The sequence below is a fragment of the Meleagris gallopavo genome, chromosome 3, assembly GCF_905368555.1.
Source record: "Meleagris gallopavo chromosome 3, MGAL_WU_HG_1.1, whole genome shotgun sequence".
Lineage (NCBI taxonomy): Eukaryota > Metazoa > Chordata > Aves > Galliformes > Phasianidae > Meleagris > Meleagris gallopavo.
Genome location: NC_139406.1, coordinates 31,008,892 through 31,031,511, shown reverse-complemented (window position 1 = coordinate 31,031,511; position 22,620 = coordinate 31,008,892). Strand labels below are relative to the sequence as shown.

The following is a 22,620-nucleotide window of genomic DNA, read 5'->3' as shown; positions in this document are numbered from 1 at the left end:
TGAATTGTAATTATATCTGTCAATCAAACTTGGTGATTCCATTTTATTTTTCATTATGAAAGCTTTGACAGCCTGACTGACAGGCTGTAATCAGTTGAGAGGGGGGTTCTGCTCTGTCTGAGACCTGGGAAGCACCTGTGGGGCCATGGCTGGGTAGAGTCACAGGGTTGCAAAAGGTTTAGGAAATGGGGCAGCTATGCACAGAGCAGGTAAATTGCTTATTTTTGTAGTTGATGTCCAATCAAGACTCAGTGATGTATAGCACCAAGAACAACATTAAGGATTAAAAGAATAGGTCACATAGCACCAGAAGAGTCATAATATAGCTGAATACAAGTTGGATGACCAGATGTGGGTCCTCCAGAGGTGTAAGGAGGAGGACATCTTGGGATTGCCTGCATGGTCTCTGTTCTCTGGTTAGGCTGTCTGCAGCATGATAACCATACACTGAGCTTCCTAATTACTAAAAGATCTAAAACTATATATGTAAAATAGGAGTGTTAAGTTAAAATAGTCATTGTATCCACTTCTGGGCTCCCAAGTAAAAAAAGACAAGGATTTCCAAGAGAGAGTCTAGTGGAAGGCCATGAAGATAATGAAGGGCCTGGAACATCTCCCCTGTGAGGAAAGGCTGAGCAAACTGGGTCTGTTCAACCTTGAGAAAAGAAGACTCAGGGGATCTAATGAATGTTTATAAGTATCTTAAGTGTTGGAGTCAAAGGGAATGGGCAACCTCTTTTCAGCAGTCTGTAGGGACAGGACAAGGGGAAATGGCCATAAACTGGAGCATAGGAAGTTCTGCACCAATATGCTAAGGAACTTCTTCACAGTGAGGGTGATGGAGCACTGGAATAGGCTGCACAGGGAGGTTGGGGATTCTCCTTCTCTGAGATATTCAAGACTCGCCTGCACACCTATCTGTGCAGCCTGCTGTAGGGGGCCTGCTTTGCAGGGGGATTAGACTCAGTGATCTCTGGAGGTCCCTTCCAGCCCCTACAGTTCTGTGATATCTGAGGCTATGTTATCTGGTTATGTGCATGCCTGAAATTTTAATAAGAATCAAGGTATGCGGAGATAGTGAATATTTGGTCTACATGTGAATTTTAACACAGAAGAACAACAGGGGACTATTTATTTTGCAAGTGGACTTTTTTGTTCTTTTTTTTCCTAATTTTGAGCAGGAAAGACTGGTTCACATTTGTTTCCAGAGTGTTCTGTATGTAGAAATCATTTGCAATATTAGCATGTGATTATTACAGCTTATGATTGGATGCTGTTGATAAATAACTTTACATAACTAAAGTTGCCACATAGAATGGTTTTCAGAAGTCCTATTAAAAAAACCTGCTTCTGAAATGTAGTTTTTATCAAATAGTTGGTACATTATCAATGAAGTCAGTTACACATTCCTTGCATAATAGTATGTAAATTAAACTAAATTTTATGCTTTTCCCAAATAAAGAAGACAGGTCCTAATAGATGGTGTATTTTAATTTTCTTTTGGTTGATCATGTTGTTTTCTTTTTGTGCTACTTGCTGTAAATAGTGTAATTTCACAATGCTGACAGGCTATATACAAAATACTGCGGTGAAACAGGGAACTAGATTACTCCGTATATACTGACAAATCTTTCGTTCATGTGTGTTCAATAAAGTTAAAATAGCAAGTGTTATTAAACTAGGGGAAAAACAATGAAAATTATTAATGTTCTTCTGTTTGCGGGTGTTATGCATGTGCCATAGTGCTTTTTTCTATCCTCTAAAAATACAGTTTTATTGAAATAAGACAGGAAGGGGAAAAGCTACAACATAAAAGTGCAATAGCAATGAAGATATTTGTTTCAGTGCTGTCTCAAGTTATATGAGCACCTTTTTTTCATTTTTCAGGCAGTACAGAGTATTAAATGCTATTCTGCTTTCAATTAAACAGCAGTATTAAAGGTATCATAAAAGTTTAAGAATTCCAAGTTATGGACCTGGAGGTGGTATTTCAGAAATGAATTAGTGTTCATTACTTTTATTTAGTAAAGTCACAATGTTGTCCTTAATTGATTGTATAATGAATCAAATTTGAAAATGTCACATAGGGGAACTATTATCTAGAGTCCCTTTTGCTTGTATTGTTTCACATGAGTCTGCTTGGAAGGCATTGTTCTCCTGGAGGAGTGGACTACCTTTGTTTTTTCTGGACTTCAGAGAGCATTCTATGAACTCTTAAGGGAGCTGCTTGGCAGGTTGGCATGGGATAATGTCCTGGAGGGAAGGAGGGACCCAAGAAAGCTAGATGGTCCTTGAATACTGACTTCTTCACATCCAGAAGCTGTGCATCTTGAGAGAGAGGAAGGCAGGCAAGAATGCCAGGACTCTTCCATGGATTAATTAGAAATTCCTGGACTTACCACAGATAGGTAAGTCTATAGGTAGTGTAGGCAGGAATGAGTTACCTGGAAGGGCTACAAAGAAGTAGTAGTTAGAATCAAATCTAGCGAGGGACATAAAGGGGAACAAGAAATAGTTCTACAGGTTTATCAGGGTTAAAAGGGAGGCTAAGAAAGTTGTGGGCCATCTCTGAAAGGAAACTAGAGACCTGGTCACAAAGGATACGGAGAAAACTAAGGTGCTCAATGACTTCTTTGCTTCAGTCTTCACTGGCAAGGGCTCTAGTCACACTGCCCAAGCTGCAGAAAGCAGAAGTAAGAACTGGGAGAAGGAAGACTTGCTTTCTGTAAGTGAAGATCAGGTTTGAGACCATCTAAAGAATCTGAAGTCCATGGGATTTGATGAGATTCATCCACAGGTTTTCAGGAAACTGGCAGATGAAGGTGCCAAGCTCTTATCCATCATACTACAAGGTTTGTGGCGGTCTGGTGAAGTTGCTGTTGACTGGAAAAGAAGAAACACACACCCCCATTTTCAAGAAGAGAAAAAAAGATAGAGGGAACTATGGACCAGTTGGTCTCATCTGTGTCTGACAAGATCATGGAGCAGATCCTCCTGAAGATCCTACTAAAGCACACAAAAAACAAAGATGAGGCGGTGGGTGGTAACTAACATGGCTTCAGCAAAGGCAAATAGTGCCTGACAAACTTGCTGACCTTCTATGATGGAGTTATGGCATTGATAGATAAAAGAGCAACTGATATCATCTGCCTGGACTTGTGCGAAGCTTTTGCACTGTCCCACATGACATCCTCATCACCAAACTGGGAAGAAGTGGATTTGATGGATGGACCACTTGCTGAATAAAGAACTGGCTTAATGGTTGCTCTCAGAGTTGCAGTCAATTGCTCAATGTCCAAGTGGGGACTGGTAATGAATGGCATTCTTCAGATTAATGCTGGGACCAGTGTTGTTTAACATCTTTGTAGGCATCATGGATCGTGAGATTGAGCGCACCCTTGGCAAGGTTGTGGATGACACCAAGCTGAGTGGTGCAGGTGACACGCCAGAGGGAAGGGATGCCATTCAGACGTACCTGCTTGAGAGCTGAGCCCATGCCAACCTCGTGAAGTTCAACAAGGCCAAATGCAAAGTTCTGCTCCTAGCTTGGGGCAATCCCAAGCACAAATACAGGTTGGGTGGAGAATGGCTTGAGAGCAACCCTGAGGAGAAGGATTTGAGTGTTTGTTGATGCAAGACTCAACATGAACTGGCAGTATGTGCTTGCAGCCCAGAAGCCCAATTGTATTTTGGGTTGCATTAAGAGAAGCTTGGCCAGCAGATCGAGGGGAGTGATTCTGCCCATCTACTGTGCTCTTGTGAGGCTCTACCTGGAGTATTGCATCAGTTCTGGAGCCCCCAACACAAGGATATCAAGCTGTTGGAGTGAATCCAGAGGAGTGCCACAGAGATGATCAGAGGGCTGGAGCACCTCCCCTATGAGGACAGGCTGATAACTGGGGCTCTTCAGCCTGGAGAAAAGAAGGCTCTGAGGGGACTTTGTAGTGGCCTTCCAGTACCTGAAGGGGCCTACAGGAAAGCTGGGGAGGGACTTTTTAGAAGGGTGGGTAGTAGTGACAGAACAAGGGAAAATGACTTTAAACTAGAAAGGGTAGATTTAGACTAGATAATAGGAAGAAATTCTTTACTGTGAGTGTGGTAAGACACTGGAACAGATTGCCCAGTGAGGTTGTGGTTGCCTCCTCCTTGTAGGTGTTCAAGGCCAAGCTGGGTGGGGCTTTGAGCAATCTGGTCTAGAGGAAGGTGTCCCTGCCTATAACAGGGTTGAAACTGGATGATCTTAAAGGTCTCTTCCAACTCAAACCGTTCTGTGATTCTATGTATACATGCAGTTACTTCAGTTCTACATCAGAGCCAGATGTGCTGCCTACTAAGCTGTGGGTCCCGAGTCACATCCCAGTGTCTTGCAGATAACCAGCCTTTGTGGTGATCCTGCCAGTGTGATTGCATAGCCTGGTGAAGGTAAAGCTGGTCCCTGTTATGGCAAAGGAGATGCTGGGTCTCCGGGGGCCCCCAACAGAGACCTGACTGTCTCCTGGAGCTGCCCTGCTCAGCCCAAAGCACCTCCATTTCTGAGGCTGGGAGATGCCAAGCAGTTGTCACATCTCATGAGTGAAACTGAATCATTTTTAAATGAGCAGATTGGATATTTCATGTCACAGCACCAGAGCAATTTTTATAATGAATGCATTTCCCTTGCATTAACTACAGCATGAAAATATGTTCTCCGCCACTTTTCTATATTGGTTTTTCTTTTTTTTTTTTATAGTATACACTGCATATTGATAGTAAACACGTGGAGATGTAAGAGTATGTCTGCTATGGTGTGATTTGTTATGACTGTGTAAGCACTTTCTTGAAATGAAGCTTGCTTGTTGGCATTTGCCATGCAAACTGACTGTGGGCAACCAGGTTTCACCATAAGCCTTCTGAATCTTCATTTTGACCTCTGCGTGACTGTATGTACTGCTTCATACTGCTTTTTAATCCTTGCTATGATTAAAAAAAAGAAGTAAAAATCCAGGAAGACGGTATATATAATAAATCAATCCAGTATTTTTCCATCCTCTTCCACTCTAAGCACCTCAAAACACTTTTCCTTGATTAACTTCAACTCATTAAAAAAAAAAATCTGCTTTAAACCAGACACTATAAATGGGGGAATTCTTGAGGAAGTGGAGGACTCTCATAAAATAAGAGAAGGGATGGGTGTCCAGACTAGTTTTGCCATTACTGGTCTCACAGCTTCACCCACTGAATCACTGCTACAGGAACATAATTTATAATTATATGTATTTCCAAGTGTCAAGACTTCTCATTTAAAGCTTAACTCTTTAAGCTTAACTTTTTAAATCCCTGTGGAAAGGAGAGGCTTTAAAAATACTTATTAAATTCTAACCTTAATCATATTCATCATTATTAAAATTTGAAATAGGTTGAAATACTTAAGGTAAGTGAAATGAAAAAACTAATAAAGGGCATGCAACACTCTGGAGAAATGGAAGAATAATTGCTAGAGATTAAGAAATCTAAAACGGCCAAATATGAGAAAGCCTTCCTTTCCAAGAAGCTTTTATTTAAAAGTTGTGCAATAACTGAAAAATATAAAAAGGAATTTGAAAAATGAATCAAACATTAAGCGCAGCAGACTGGCAAGGAATGTTTAAATGCATTAAAACTTAAACTTTGGGCTTCAAGAATGATTCAGGCCATGCCAGTTAACATGGTTGGAGGTTGTTGCCTCCTCATTGGGAGACTCAGCAACTTACTGTTGTTGATACTTCTAATAATTATTGAGATAAGACTAATAATTGTGTCTAGAAGTGCCAAGGTACTGTGGTTCGAGGCACTAGCTTGTGCAGTCTTTTACAGATGGAACTTTTCAAATGTGTGATATGAACTTGGAAGAAAAGGATCTCTTATAGTATTTTGCTTTTTAGTTAAAAATTACAAAGATGCAATCAAAACACTGGGTTTCTATTGTATCACTTTTTTTTCTAACTATGCTGGTGAATGGAAGATGCCTCAGTGCGAATATTGCCTGGTTTATTAGAACATTTGAGAAGAGTTTTTCAAAATCTGGATGGACTTCTGAGTCAGAGAACTGTCATACACTAGGAACTTCAGGGGAAACAACTTCTTGTTTTGTGTACTTCAGTGCGGATCTGTGTCTAATGTATAGAAGAAATTAGAATTAAGTATTTAAGAAAAAACATTGAATTTGATCTTGTTTGTTTTAGGGATGACTTACCTTGACCATGCAGGTTCAACACTTTTCCCTGAAAGTCTACTTAAAGCCTTTACAGATGACCTCAGAAACAATGTTTATAGTAAGTATGAATCAATGTTTTCTGTTCTTCTTCTCAAGATTTCACCTAAGTAGTTCAAAACTAGGTCTCCTGAGTTGTTGGAAGATGTATTTTTAACACTATAGCAACTGCTATAGCGCAATTGGAAGACCAGTGATTTTTACAGAGAGGTCACATCTCTCTAGATCTCCCTTGCTTTGCTTTTTAGTGGATGAGGACATGTCTTTGTGATGGGATGCAGACAAATGGGAACTGCTCTCCTGCCGTTGTCCAGGGCTGCTTTCACCCTTTGTGAGTCTTGCCCTTTTTCATATGTGAACAAAGGGACATAAACATGAGGTTGTCACTGAAATGTAGCTGCTGCTCTTTTTGCACAGTGAGGGAAGCCAGCCTACAGATTGCCAGAAATTGGCAAAAGATGGTGGATAGTATAAAAACAAGGGAAGTACATAGCAGTTGCTGGCACTTGTGTGAGACTAGGCTATGTACACCCTTCACTGCTGTGACTGTGGTCCATCATAAGCACTTTGTTTAAAAGAAAGCTTAACTTAGAATGGAGTTAGGCAGAGAATCGGTGCTAAACCTCTTCTGGTCTGCTGCAGTTTGGTACTTAGAAAAAGGAATGTGAATTTGATACGTTTGTAATTACACAGTATCTGGATGAAGATCTAGTTATTAAGGCTTTAGATGTGGGCACTATAGTCCTATCTAGTATTATTTCTTCCCCAGATCTTCTACTTAAACTCTTCAGTCTCTTCAGGACATCATCATCTCTCTGAGAACCCCATGCCGCTTGTGCTTTTAAACAAAAACAACATTCTTTGTTTGGTAGTTACTGTTATGGTGAGACACAGTTTACATTAGAAGAGGTTCATCCAGGAAAAAAAAAAACTTTGCAGTATTACCTATATATGCTATTAGTAAGTCATCAAAATTTCTTATTGTGTGTCAATATCTGTGGGATAGATATGCTTTTTGCTGGTTTTATGTCTTCCTTTTGCTCCCTAATCCACTGAGCAAAGTGTTTCCTCATCTGGGAACTAGATATCGCTCTTCAAAAGAAAACTGTTATTAAAGCACCAACACGTGCTTATCACCTGGGTGATAAGCCACTGGGAGTTTTGGCAAAACTTCATGTCATACAACATTGTTCATTGCCTTTTCCTCTCTTGTTTTCTGAATGCTGACAAGTCCAGGATCCAGTGTGAATTTAAGTTCTTCTATAAACTAGATGTTGTTCTTAATAGGGGTAGCCTTTTTTTTTTGGAGTTACAGAAGGATGCATTGATTTGATTACACACAAAATCTTTTATGCTAGTGATGTCAATGATATTAAAATTAATGTTTTGTCACTACAGCCATTGCAAAGTGGAACATATGCACTCTGATCTTAGTTACTTCAAACAAATTTGGGTTTGGCCCTTCTAATTAGAAGTGCCATCTGTGGCAGAAAAAATTAAATTTGTGAATCAATTGAGTGGTCATGAATAGAAATAGTAGTGCTGCCAGATTTCCACAATACCTATAATGCTATGTGAGAACAAATTGCATGTTTGACACTGATTTAATTTAAAATGCTAATGTAATCCCTAGCCTGGTCAAATATATTTTTTTTCCCCTCACTTATCTCTGCTACCCTAAGGGCACTAACTGTTGTATGGGTTTATTTAATGGACACAGGTGTGAATGAAGGGGAATTTCAGCTTGCCCTTTTTTTATTTTCTTGGTGATAATCTACAGGCCTGAAGAACTACATTTAAGATACTGCATGTGTAAATGAGAGGAAGGGATGTAAGTAAAAGAGAGATTCTCACTTCTAAATTGAGAATATTTGAATTGGAAATTACAGAAATGCAACATCAGACATTAAAAAAAAAAGTCTAGGTACTACATCTTAGGTTTGAGCACTGAATTTATTATTCTTTTTCACACTTTAACTCAAAGTGCTTTGTAACACCTTCATTGATTTTGAAATTTTAAAATAAAATGATTTTATTGTAAATTACTTAAGTGTATTAATTAGTAATTTTTTTTCTTGTTCTCTTTCAAAAATGCTTATGTATTTTTCTAAGGTTTTATTGAAAGGAAAGTGTGTTGTTAATCTCTGGATGTTGGTGTAGCTTATTTTGCTCATGGAGGTAAATTTATGCCCTTCTTAAGTACTGTCTTAATTGTTAACATCTGTCTGTTCTGAGCTCTACTAAGATGGCCACTGATATTGCAGTGAAATTTTTATTTTCATGAGCTGCTTGTATTTCAGACACTAGAAATAGGAGTCTGTGTCCTGTCATTCCTGGTGAATTCCTGGTGTCCAGTCATGAATGTCTGCTACCTCCATATGATGTCTGTTTATTATATCTTAGTCCTGGAATGTATTGATTAATGTGCATTCTGTCTCAGCTTTTTTTGCTAGCCCATTTGTACAGATGCAGTTATATTTTTTTAAGGGAACTGCCTAAGTACTAGTAAACAGATACTGCTGAAGTTTCAAGGTCTGTCATAATTGTTTTCTTTAGTTATATGTCCCTTCTCTTGACTAACTGTTCCAAGGAGCTTCAGGGCATTGCAGTAAAGTATATATAAAATCTTGGTCATTTTTTCAGTCTAGCTTTGTGTAATACTTTGTTAAAATTAAAAAAAAAAAACAAACAAAAAACTAGTGCCCAAGTTGTGATTAATGATTAACTTCTATTTCTCCATTGTCTCCTAGGCAACCCTCATAGTCAGAATATCAGCAGCAAATTGACATATGACACAATCGAGCACGTCCGATACAGGTAGAATAATCTTTCTTTCAGACGTTGTGTGATGCACTTCATATTTTTCATTTTTTTTAGGCCTGTGCTGTTTGGATCATTTTGATGTGATGCCATTTTCTGAGGTTTGTCTGTCACATCTACAGAGAATACCTCGCACTCAGACAGTCAAATGTTGAATGCAGTCTGAGGCAATCTATTTCTTTTTCTCCCCGATGTCCCAATTCTCCAATTCCTGTTGTTAAGCTAGTGCTGTAATGTAAGTCTACAATTTTAATTAAGATTTAGAATTTAGAATTTCAAATGTGAATTTTAATAAGATGGTAAAGTAGATAGTGAAGTGGAATGAGTGCAAAGACGTTGCAGAAATTCAGATGAGTTTATTTAAAGTGTAGTGATTCGGAGTAGTTTATAAAAAAAAGTGTATGTTATTCACAGAAAGCATAATAATGTGTGCATGGTTGTGCAACAGATAATGCTACTGAAATAATAGAATAGCTTTTAAAGTTCATTTACTGTCACGTTCAAAAAGACAAACAAGGTACAGTTGAGCATCATGGCAAGAAGGAACTGAGTATCTAAAAACTGTCCTTGCATGAGTTCAGAATAGAGTGTGCTGAAAGTTGTTTTTTGCCATTGGTTTGCACAAAGTGAAGAAATACACAATGTAGGTACTTAGTTTAACATCTTGAGGGTTTTTTTAATGTACTTATTTCTATTTTATAAAATACATCTTCATTGCTGGATATGCATGCTTTTGACCAGAGTTGATTGGCCTACTCTTAATGGTGCTCTTTGCCCAGAGTGAAAAATGTCACAAATTCCTTTATTATCATCATCTTGAAAGCAAACCTTACTCCAAAACGCCTTACAGGATTCAGATCAGTAGCAGTGGAACTATAGCATAGTAGTGCTCAGAGTTAGAATGAAGAAAATCTGCTTTACATCTTTTTTTTTTGCCTTTTCTCTGAGTGCCCTTTTATAAGGGTTTAAAAAAAAAAAAAAGCCCACAAGATTTTTAGCTGCATGATGATGCTAGGTATAAACTTCTTCCTTTTTTTTTTTTTTTTTTTTCCCCCCCCTAAATGTTCTGAAAAAGTATTTTATTCTTTCCTTTTTCACAACTCTGTCTTATGCCGAGCAGGATAAGACAACCTGTTAACACAAGCCTAAGTGAAATTGAAAGAATCTCTGAGGAAGAGCTGTCTTCAACATCAGATGCTTAGGACCATGTACAGCAGTACCTACAGCCCCACAGCCAGCTGAGCTTGCCTGTGCGATTACATGCAGTGTTCAACTTACGGTTTTAATTTACTGTAATATTTCGGTGTTGCCACGGAATCATTTTTCTTATGAAGGTACACTAGAAAGTGCTCTTTGTGGCTGTTTCTGGAATAATTTCTGGAATACTGTATGCACTTCATGGACAGGGTACAGAGAAATAGACTTTTTCCATATATTTAAGATTTCTTTAAGAAAGAACATATATAGATTTTTTTTTTTTACAGAAAGTCAACATCTTTGGCTTCTTTTATCTAGGATCCTATTTTTTTTTCAAGTGACTTTTATAAGAGCTGCATGGAAGATGCCATAAGCATACCAGTGTTTGCATTTTTTCTCCTGAAAATAAGTAAATGAAGAGCTGTCTGCATCCGAATTAATGTTTCCACTCTTGCAAATGTAATTTGCCAGCTAGTCCTGTAGAAATTCTGCAATTATTCGTCAATAAAAGTTTTAAAAGCATAATCATAAAAAAAGACACAGTTGTAAAAATTTGAAAAGAAAATGCCTTAAAACCTGTTGGTATGTCAGTTATTTAATATAATTTTATTGGCTTTTAGATTTCTATGCTTCCATGCTGTTGCAGCTAGTCAAAATAAGCAGTATGACAAGAGAGGGAGACAGGCAGTTTTGTCCTATATCAGAGCTTGCAGGCTAGATTTCCTTGATGAAACAATAATTCCGTGGGTAATTTTGGAAACCTTAGAACAATTTGCTTTCCTCATAGTTCTGCTTTTGGTGCATGGCTACAGCCAGAAATATAACTTTTATCTGTGATTAACTCCTGTGACCTTATGATTATTTTTTTCTGATTTTTTTTAATTTGGTTTTCTGATGAGATGCCACGGGCAAGTAATCAGATATGGAATCATAGGATGGTTTGAGTTGGAAGGGACCTTTAAAGAACATCTAGTTTTATCCCTGTAATAATCTCTAAGATGAATACGAAACTTAGTTGCTGATTTGTATTTGTTATGTTGCTGGTTACACTATTGGAATAAGCATTCCTAATCTGGCAATGTACACTTTTCCTACATATAAAACTATTATTTGGTTTTGCTTTGGTACTTGTTTGACTGGCAGAAAGCACTGTTAGAACACAGATTTGCATTGAAATAATGTAAATCATAGAAAACATACGTTGGCTCTAATATTTAATTATTTACAAGGTTAAAATAATCAAAATGGCTTATCTCTTGACCAACTCAAGTACAACAAGAACAATAAAAAGCAAACTTACTTTATTCACAAAAGCATTGCTTCTCTTCATCTGAAATGAACTGTGGAAAGACTTTTAATGTTGTGCAAGTCTTTATATTAACCATGAATGATGTTGAGAAGAGGAAACAAGAACTGTAATAAACCTTTCTTAAAAGTATTAAATGTAGGCATAAAACGATTATAGACCCTTTTTATGACCTTGCTTACGGAAGTTTGGATGTGCCATTGCTCCATTCTATACAGCTAAAGTATGTGAGCAGCAGTATTTTCTTACGATGCTGCAGAGATAATGCAACTCAGAAATTCATTAGAGTGAGTATTAAATAACCTTTTTCCCATACGCAAGCATTTTAAAATACTAGCTTTCTGAATACTTTAAAACATTGTCCTTGTAGATCTTATACTTGCAATATCAAATAGTTCAGTGTTGTGTTCTAACCAGCACCAGAATGATGTTTTGGTGTTACATTTGGTGTGCATTTAAAATACCCAACAGGGCACCTTTTTTGTTCAAACAGTGTTGTTGAATTTAGTGGAGTTTTGATGTTTGTACTTGAACGTCAGGTACTGAGAAACATTAAACTTAAGCTTATTTTGGGAATTGAAATATAAGAGGGGAAAAAAGCCCTCAAATTTCAGCTAAGTTACTGTACCAGGAATCTCCTAAACTATGGTAATGTCTGTTACAGAATTTTCTCACTGAAGCTAAAAGGATTTGGCATTGAGCTAAATGGGATCAAGTTTAAATATAGAACCAAACCATGTCTTTCTATAAGGCCTTTCTCAAACTGTGCTATCTAAAGGAGATGATAAGAGGAGAGTAATCTTTGTGTCCTGCATGTACATATGGAAAAGGTATGGCAGACATGCATAAAATAAATGTAAACAGCCTAATATTTTTCAAAATTACTTCAGCATAAAACATACAGGTAGTACTGAATTCTGCTGAGGAAGCAGTCTTATAAACACTGATTATCACAGAATCACAGAATTGTAGGGGTTGGAAGGGACCTCTAGAGATCATTGAGACCAACCCCCCCTGCCAAAACAGGTTCCCTACACCAGGTCACACAGGTAGGCGTCCAGGCGAGACTTGAATATCTCCAGAGAAGGAGACTCCACAACCTCCCTGGGCAGCCTGTTCCAGTGCTCCGTCACCCTCACCGTGAAGAAGTTCTTACGCACATTCGTGCGAAACTTCCTATGCTGCAGCTTATGTCGTTTCCCCTCGTCCTGTCTCCACGTACCACTGAAAAGAGACTGGCCTCTCCGCTATGGCCGCCACACCTCAGATATTTATAAACCTGGATCAGATCCCCTCTCAGTCTTCTTTTCTCAAGGCTAAACAGACCCAGTTCACTTAGCCTTTCTTCATAGGGGAGATGCTCCAGGCCCTTCACAATCTTTGTGGCCCTCCGCTGAACTCTTTCCAAGAGATCCCTGTCTTTTTTGAACTGGGGAGCCCAGAACTGGACACAGTACTCCAGATGAGGCCTTACCAGGGCAGAGTAGAGGGGGAGGATCACCTCCCTCGACCTGCTGGACACGCTCTTTTTAACGCACCCCAGAATGCCATTGGCCTTTTTGGCCACGAGGGCACACTGCTGGCTCATGGCCAACCTGTCGTCCACCAGGATGCCCAGGTCCCTCTCTGCAGAGCTCCTCTCCAGCAGCTCATCCCCCAGCCTGTATTGGTGCATGCAATTATTCCTCCCTAGGTGTAAGACACTACCCTTGCTTTTGTTGAACCTCATCCGGTTTCTTACTGCCCAGCTCTCCAGCCTGTCCAGGTCTCACTGAATGGCAGCACAGCCTTCAGGCGTGTCAGCCAATCCTCCCAACTTCGTATCATCAGCAAACTTGCTGAGGGTGGCCACTATCCCCTCATCAAGGTCATTGATGAAGATGTTGAACAAGACCGGACCCAGCACAGACCCCTGGGGGACACCACTGGTTACAGGTCTCCAGCCCGACTTTGCACCACCAACGACGACCCTCTGCGCTCTGCCAGTCAGCCAGTTCTCAACCCACCTCACTGTCCACTCGTCTATCCCACACTTCCTCAGCTTTGTTATAAGGATGTCGTGGGAGACAGTATCAAATGCCTTTCTAAAATCAAGGTAGACTATATCTACTGCTCTTCCCCCATCCACCCAGCATGTGACAGCATCATAGAAGGCCACCAAGTTGGTCGAGCATGACCTCCCCTTGGTGAACCCATGCTGACTACTCCTGATAACCTCCTTTTCTCCCAGTTGTCTGGAGATGGTTTATAATTTAATCTACAGTGTATTTTTAGAGATTGTTTCATGATAGTTAAGTAAAGCTTTACATTCCTTCTGTGAGTATCATAGTTTGTCTCTGAAATAAGGTCCAACTTTCTTTTTAAATTATCACATGGTCTGAAACAGTGATATATGCAAAATAAGCATTGTTTGGTTATTTCCTTGTTTAAACACTTCAGTGTCTGGAAACAGGACTGTTAGAACTGATACATACATGAAAATTGCTTGACCTTTCATACACAGTAAGAAATAGTAAATGCAGGATCTGCTTAGTATTGATTTGTTCTTTGTAAAGGTCATCAGCTGGAGACCATGCGAGTGAGTGACATATGAGCTCTGCATGCTCTCTTCTTTAATGATACCTATCCACTTGGAAATTGCCTTTCAAAACTAGGATGGCGTTCAGCCCTTTAACATGCTTATTTTATACTGCCACATGCAAATGCTACTTTTTCTGGCCCAGCTGTTCAGCTGTAGGACAAGTCTGAAATGCCGTAGCCAGTGAAGTTAAGTGGGAAGGCTGCTCCTGAGAATGGCTCTCTGTATGGTGAATGAAAGTACTATTAGAAGACAAATATGAGTAATGTATAGTTTTTCTTGAAAGCGCAGAATAGGCAAGAGATGTGATCATCTTTGTGATGGTTCATGTAATCATTTTACATGGAAGTGCAATGGAATGATCCCAGTGTGCCTGTACTGATCTGTGGCACGACTGATACCTGATTCTGTGCTCTCTTAAGTGCTGAGCAGCAGCCCAGTACAGATGCTTTCTTGTTTCTCTTTTGGTAACACTTGTCCTTTTAAGCAACTGTGGGAGCTTAAAGAAAAAAGGTAATTGAATGAATAGTAAGCATAAAATAAAGAAAGATCTCAATTTTATAAACAAGGTTTTTTAGGCATTGTTCTGTTCTTTTTGTGGTTTTACTCTTTGTAGTCCTATGCAAGGTAGTAAAAAGCATCCAGACATATACTGTTACTTTAGAATGAGTTAAAAGTGAAATCTGTCTGCTTTGTAACTTTGCTAATGGACTTTCATTTCAATTTTTATAAATTCATTATCAGTTACCTTGATGTGCTGAAGCTTTAGAAAGAAATGTGTTAATGTCATCTCTTTTCTGCTAGTCAGCTTTATACCTTGTTGTTTGTGATGAGATAGCAGTGAATAATATTTGTATGTTCATGGTGATGCTCTTTGAGTTGTAGAGAGCCAAATCTGGAATGCTTCATTTATTGAAAGAAAAAGAAATGCTTCAGTAAAATGAATTAAAATCTGGAGGTCAAGATTGCTAGCGTATGAACACAATTTATTAGCTAACCTTGGGCAATCCGGAGTTTAATTTGTATGAGTGGTTAGAGTGTGTTTTGCGGAGATATTTGAAAAAAGGTGGGTATGACCTTTATTATTTTTCTTTTATGTTCAGAGAAAAAGAAACCTGAGGAATCTGCTTTTGTAGTGTGGCCATGATAAAGAATCAATGGAGGATATGTTCAGAAGTCATCTCGTTCCATTGCTTTCTAAAGAACGCTCAGAGTAGGGAATGGTACAGGTTTACTTGGACCCAGGCCACCATGTTTATTCATGTTCTATAAATGCATAAAGCCTAGCTGCGTGTTCAGTCTGCTCTTTTGGCACTGACCTGATGGCTCCTGTGACTGCCGCAAAGCCTGCTAGAGAGAACCTGTGCCTCCAAATGAGACGTTTCAACTGGTATGAGGCACATTGTTTAAAAATAGTGACATTTCCTCAGTACAAATTCTATTTTTCCATTCTCTTCATCTTCTTGTCTCTTTTAGAAATGACATGGAAGATTTTTTTTCTCCTTAGACTTGCAGAAGAGATGTGATATTCTTCCCCGTTCTGGATCTTCAGTTGCATCCTAAAAAGCAGTACAGTGAAACACCTTTCTGTGACTTTTTTTGGTAATGCGTTCCTGTAGCTGTTAAGGGAGTGATATCATAGTCCTGTCTAGCTGCCCTAACAGTTTTAATGACTCTTTGTCAGCTCTTAAGGAATCTGACAACTTCCTTACTGGCCTAGATGATCATTTGTATTCTAAATAACGCTTTTGGGAGACCTGATATGTAGAACAGAAGTGATTTCTCTATCCCATGTGTTTACTACTTGTACTTGAAAGCATTGTTTTGATTTCACTGGATTTCTGTTTTTCCTCATGTATTATGTAGCATTAAAGAGCCGTTCCATTTGCTTCAAGTCAGTTGAGAAATCTTGAGTGCTATCTTGAATTATGGATATTGTCCAAAACTCAGCTGTTTTTTGTCAACTTTTTTGAAGACTACACTTTCCATTTTGCTTCTTCATCTGAAATTATCAGTGATACATTACCAAGAAAACTGGTGATTGCACCTCTGAAAAGCTTAACCTATGCTGTTTATATTACCTTTAACAGCATCACTGTGGGAAGGACAATCCATCTATTATTTTTAGAAGCACAGAGGTAATTTATTACCACTTTTTTATATAATCTCAGGATTTTTCTGTGAAGTTAGCAAATTGAATATTGTGCTCAATTTTGAATCTTTTTAATTTCACTTGTGAAGCAATCTAAATACCTCATCTGTTGATATAATTAAGCTGTTGAAGAGATGCTATAGTGTTCCTGAGGGTTCCCCTGATGGCATCTGTGCCTCAGTGAATCTGAAATTCCTGGTATCACTTTTTTGAAAGCTTGTGTGTTTTGCACTCATATTTGCTACCTAAGCCATATCTTCCTGCAGTTTTAACCAGCAGACTTCAGTTCTGAAAAGAAGTTATTTTCTGCATATTGAGTCCCCATCCAAAAGCATGTGAATTCTGACTCTATTTACTGTTCAGTTTCCTCAGCTTTTTGGTACTGTTTGTTGCACATACTTCATGATCCTGTCTTGACTTTTTTAGTACTTTGAACTCTGTTACCCACTGAAATAGTTTTAGTTTGAAGTTCACCAAAGGCAATAGCTGAAAGTGTTGCTTATTTTTTTTACTACCAAGTCAAGCTTGTTCGTGTTGTATTGTTTACATTTTTGTGTGTATATATTTCTAAACTACTTGCACATTTCACTACTTGCACATTTCTAATCTTTTTAAGACAGTGATATATTCAGGAAATTTTTACTGTATTTTTTTCTCTAGCAGTAGCTATGATCTGCAAAGGGTGGTAAAAAAAAAAACACAAAACTTTGGGCAGATGACTGCAGTGTTTCAGTGATTTTGTTACAGTTTTTAATCTCAGTTGTTATACAGACTGAGAACTATCTTCTGTCACTGTGACATCAAATATAACTACAGCCTTCTCCTCATCTCTAATAATGCTGTTAGCTTTTGTGCTTTGTTCCAGACTGTCTGTTGCTCATCCCGTTTGTTTACAGGCACAGGAAATACATTTGCCTTGCCAGACAATCACATGCCTATAGCTCTTGCTTTCTCTAATGAGCAGGTTATTTACAGCACCCACGCTAGAGGCTGTAGTTCTAAAGCTGTTTTTTCTCTTTTGCTGCCCTCTGCAACCTGATGTCTTGCTGAAATTTGCAGTTAATCTCCTCTGTATTTTCGTGGTTGTTGCCTCTTTTCCTCTGTGGCACTGAGAACCCACTTGGGCACAGGTGGATGCCAGCCAGCTGTCGTCATTAAGTGTGTAATGGCTTGTTACTGTGGGCATTGCTGTCCTGGTTAAAATTTGAACCTTTCTGTGATTGAAGGCATGTAGGCAGAGCAATGTGTTGAATACTAGAGAATGCATAACCAGTGAGTCTAACGCAATAGCTCTGCTGAGCAGAAGGAACAGGATGAGCAGAGTAGGAGTGCAGGAGGGCAGGCAGGGGCTGGTGAGGGATAATGATGTGGTACAAGCAGATTGCCTTACTCCATGCAGGGGTGCAGTGGGGATGTGAGGACTCAGTAAGGATTTTAGGGTGCCAAACTTCGGGAAAGCTGGATCCAAATGCACATTCCCAGCTGGTACAGTTCAAGAGTATGGAAATGCACATCACCATCAGGATTTTTATGTCTAGTCTTCAGCTACTACAGGGTAATCTTCATCTGGTTAAGAATTTTCTCGTTTTCCCAAATGGGAGACCTGGAAAATTCTTCTTCCACTGGTTTGAGAGAAAGCAATGATTGTATGTTTCTGTGCCAAAAACTTCTGTTGCTTTTTGCAATCTTTTCATCTGTTAACACTTTCTGAGGTGTTTAAGTAGAGTGAGTCCTTACCCATTTTCTTGTTTTCATAGAGTGAATAGGCTCAGCAGTTCTTCTAAGGTGTTTTCTTTATCCCCAAACCCCACTAGCCCTGTTTCTGAGCTTGTTCTGGGTTGCCTTCCTTTTTCAGAAATGCAGAAATAGCAGGAATAGCGTAGAATCATTAAAACAAGTCCTACAGTAGAGTAAACAAAGGTTTGGTAATTGAAGGAGAATCAAAAAAATGTTTATATGGGGATATAACCTGATGAAATGTTCTGGGTGTTAGGAGAAGTCAGAAAGTATTGTAAAGACAAGGAAATTGCCCAAGCATTTCAAATGGATTAGTGGAAACCAACAGACACAATGGATTTTCAGGATGAAAGGAAGAATGTCTTTGTAGAGATTCTTCTAGAATGTGATATGTTTAGAAGCTGATTTCTCCTTGTGTTTTTGTTTTGAAATTTCATGCTAGTTTGAAAGTGATAATGTGATTTCTAAACTGATTGTTACTGTTATTAATGGAGCCAAAATGAAAGACTGAAATTTTTGTACAGATAGATATTTCATTGGGAAACTACAATGATTTGAAAAACAGAAAATTATTTGATTAACATTATCACTTTCAGCTTTTAGTTCTTTGAAGTAAAATGTGCTAGCTTTCACTAATAGTTTGAAAATAAGCAGCAAATAAGGGCCTAAACTCAGATCTTTGTAATATACACTGGGATTACTGAGATCCTTCTACCTGTATTTATTCTTTTGTTAGTCTGCCTATTTCATCTATTGAAGTTGTTTCATGTTTTAAACTTTGTTTCTGTTATGAAGGTTGTAAGCAAAGATTAATGTCCTTGAAAATAAAGGATGCTTTAAGAAGCAGCATGAGCCGCATTAATAAATGGAAATATATAAGATAACTGAAGCGAGGGTTGGAACAAAATTATCTGTTAAGATGAATAACTTCTAGTGAATCTAGATGGAACTGATGGGTTTTGTTAGTATATTTGCAGTATGTCAAAACAGGAGAAAATTGTATCATTAGTACTATTAGTACCAGCTCAATAAAATGTTGTAGACACTTCACAATTTAAGTTTTGGATTGTAAGACAATGAATATGGTGTTCACAGTCAACAATAGAGCTTTTCAGCACTCAGGCTTTTCTTAGCCATTCTTTTGCCTCTTTGCATTTCTCTATCTTTTCTGAGGTGTTTAGTTTTTCACTACACATTTTGCACAATACATCTCATGTGGTAAGGGGATCTCAAAGAATCATATTTGGAAAATCTTTCAAAATTCATGGTAAAAGTGACCTTTGGAATATTATGTATCTTTTCTCCTTAAAAAGGAGTTAAAATGATCTATTTCTCCTTTCCACCTGGCTGTGACAGTTGGTCAGAAGAAAGTAGGAAGGCTTTACTCTTGATTTTTCTAGTAGCACTTTAAAGCTACCTTGAGTAGCTGTTTTGGTAAGTGGGATGCTGTTGCTTCCCTTTAGGTCTCCGTCTTTATTCCTTGGATAGGCAAAATGTTTGTGTTCACTTATCTTACAGACCACGTTCTATGCCACATGTATGGTTAGAAGGTGGTATAGAAGGGTGGATTTCTATCTAACCAGTGAGAAATCCATTGCTAAGGTCAATCCCCTTCCTTGCTCTGCGAGATATTCCAGTAATTAATATAATATGCTGTTTCATTTGTGATGGGAAAATTATAAAAAAATGCATGTATTTTAGAGTCACAGATACAAGCAAGAAAGTCCTGTGGTTTTTAACACCTTTAGCCATACTTGTAAAAATCTAAAATCAAGGCTGCATAGTTCAGCTCACAGTTGCATGTCAAGTGCAAAAGACTTCATCTGGAAGAGCTTATACCGTTTGGGTACTTCTCCAAGTTTTTCTGACTGTTTGCCTGTTTAAACATCTAAATGGGATGGGATTGCTATAGCAAATAGTACTGATGTTTAACGTATATAATGAACTTCAAAATGAGCTTGATGAAGTATGCTTTTAGTACAAATTGGAGTTAAGCTGCTGTGCCAAAATGTGATATAATAGGTGGTATTCTTAACAATGAAGTGCAAATGAAATTCTGTCTGCTTTTAATTAAATAAGCACACACTCCACTGAGTTTTGGAAATTTAATTCTCTTAATCTGAAGTCTCGGGCTCTGAACAGCTATTGTAATTTTAAAGATAGTGCTGATATGTTTCAAGGCTGTTTATACTTAACAAAGCACTTATGATGTTGTCTTCTGTAAATTTGAGACTTTTTTTCTGGTACTTCTGTTGTGTGGGGAAAAAAAAGTGAAGATAACTTTCATATTTGTATTGCATGGTAGTCAGAGCTGTTACCACAAACATTAACAGAAGGGCTAAAGCCTGTGTATTCTTGTGCTACTTGGTTGTAATTGTCCCATGTGAAAAATGCAGTGAAATGTGTTGCTGTACACAATAAAATATACCTGCCACTTGAGAGCTGTCAGAAAACCTTCAGAAGTGGGAAGGGACTGGCCAAAAATTCTTGCTTGGAAAAAGAGCTGCTAAAAAAGCAGATGGGTAAAGGTTTTCCTGTGGTCAGATCTTGTGCCTTAGAGAAAAGATTTCCCCAGACAAAGAGACTCCTACTAGGCATAATAAATGTACAGCACTAATTATGATGGCAGCTCTGAAAGTAATGCCTCTTATTATGTTGGCCCATGATGTCGGGGCAGTTGGTGGTGTATAGCAGTAGAGGCTGAACCTTCCCACCAGTATTCCATTACATTTTGTTGCCGTGTGACAGATGGCAGCAGAGAAGCAGTGTGACAAAATGACATCTGACATGGAGGTACGTATGAAGCAAAGATGTAACACTGAATTCCTCCATGGAGGAAAAAAATAGCACCCATTGACCTTCTTTGATGCTTGCTGAAAACTTACAAAGACCAAACAGTGAGGATGTAAATGGTACAGCAACATGAAAGACAAGCTGCATTCTGGATGGCCATGCACAGCTGTCACAAAACGAAGAGCATATTGATCCATGCAGATTAGTAGCTTATGGCCAGGGAACTGTGTACAGAGCTGGATATTGGCTTCAGTGTATTGGAAACAATGGTGGCAATATTGGAACAAGTGCCTGCACAAGAAGAGAAGGAACACAATATGCAAGTTTGTCAGGACCTGTTGAGCCAATAGAAGGCTGATCACATCATTAGCAGTGATGAGATGTAATATCACCGCTACAAACCAGAGTCAAAACAACAGTCCATGGAGTGATGATGCGAATTCCTCATCAAGGAAAAAATTCAAGATGCGGCCCTGAATGAGTGATGTGATGTACACTTTTTTTAGCGGTAGGAAAGGGATGATCTTTCTGGATTTCTTGGAACCCGAACAAATTATCAACTCTGACAACTACATCATGACACTACACTGAAGGCTCAAATGTCTGGAGTCAGGCCAGAGGAGAAGACAAACTTTCTCTTGCAAAACGATAACACCAAACCCCATACCAGTTTAAAGCACATTGCCAATCTTAGCTAGTCCGTCCTACCACACCCACTGTGTAGGCCAGATTTGAGACTTCTGACTTCCATCTGTTTGGCACAATGAAAGGTGAACAGCATAGGCAACATTTTCCTAGCAGCAGTGCTGTCATAGCTGGTGTGAAACAATGGATCATCTCTGCTGATACAGATTTTTATGAGCGTGGCATGCAGGCTCTTTTTCATCACTGGCAAAAGTGCATAGCTAATGGAGATAACTCAATTGAAAATTGAAGCAAATTCTTAGCTACAGTATACTATCAAGCAGTGTTACTGTGTTCTTTGTATCCATTGTTGCTTCTAAGGAAATAAATAGGAGGCATTACTTTTAGAGTGACCTATGTGCTAAGCTATGAAAAGATCTTATTGTACAGCTTATTGGAAAAAAAAAAATAACATTCAAGTGATACTGTGCTTTTGTAACTGATGGGAGAAATTTTTTGCCTTAGGGAGAAATAAGTATATGTTTCATGTTTTCCACTATCTAATTTCATTGTCATAGAACCACTGAATGGTTTGGGCTGGAAGGGATTATAAGATCACCTTATTCCAACTTCCCTGCTATATGATTCAAGTTAGCATGAAATGGAGATGGCTATTAAATTTATTTTACAAATGTATGTTATTTGAAGTAAGGTCTGGTTAATCAGCTAATATGTAAAAGCCATTGTTGTTTCTTGAATTTAGTTTATTCAAATTCAAATGATTTGATGGTATTTTTTACATACCAAAGCCTGTATTCAAACCACTTCAGAGTCTTGTATGAGTAGTGGCAATTTTCTTGGAAATGCTTTTATGTAGCTTATATAATTTGGAGTTAGCTCAGATGTATTTTTACAGCCTAAAGTATTTTTTTTGACCTTCATTATAAGTAATTTAAAAACAGTGGCATATAACATTTTTGGTGTCACTCAAATGACTTTCATTTTGAAGTCCAATTGAGGTTTGCTTGCAATGAATTGGAGCTCACAAACCACTTAAACCATTACTGCAGTAGAAGCACTTTGCCCTTAGGGTGTACTTGTATTTCTACATTAGTAGAATTGTGTTTTGTACCTGTTCAGTGAAAATGCACAGACTCAAAAGAAATGCAAATGAAAAAAAATTT

General features: G+C 38.4%; 1 protein-coding gene across 8 annotated transcripts in view; it reads left to right on the top strand.

Annotated features, from left to right (window-relative positions):
• The window catches only part of MOCOS (molybdenum cofactor sulfurase), a 273,774-nt gene that overhangs the window by 85,579 nt on the left and 165,575 nt on the right, over positions 1 to 22,620 (top strand). For 7 of the 8 annotated variants that reach the window (XM_085220550.1, XM_085220547.1, XM_085220544.1 and 4 more), the window contains 2 exons: positions 6,201 to 6,290; positions 8,980 to 9,046. In XM_085220550.1, coding sequence (XP_085076676.1) covers positions 6,203 to 6,290; positions 8,980 to 9,046 — 155 coding nt within the window. In that variant the 5' untranslated portion in view covers positions 6,201 to 6,202. The remainder of the gene's footprint in view (positions 1 to 6,200; positions 6,291 to 8,979; positions 9,047 to 22,620) is intronic. The other variant, XM_085220546.1, reaches the window with a different exon arrangement.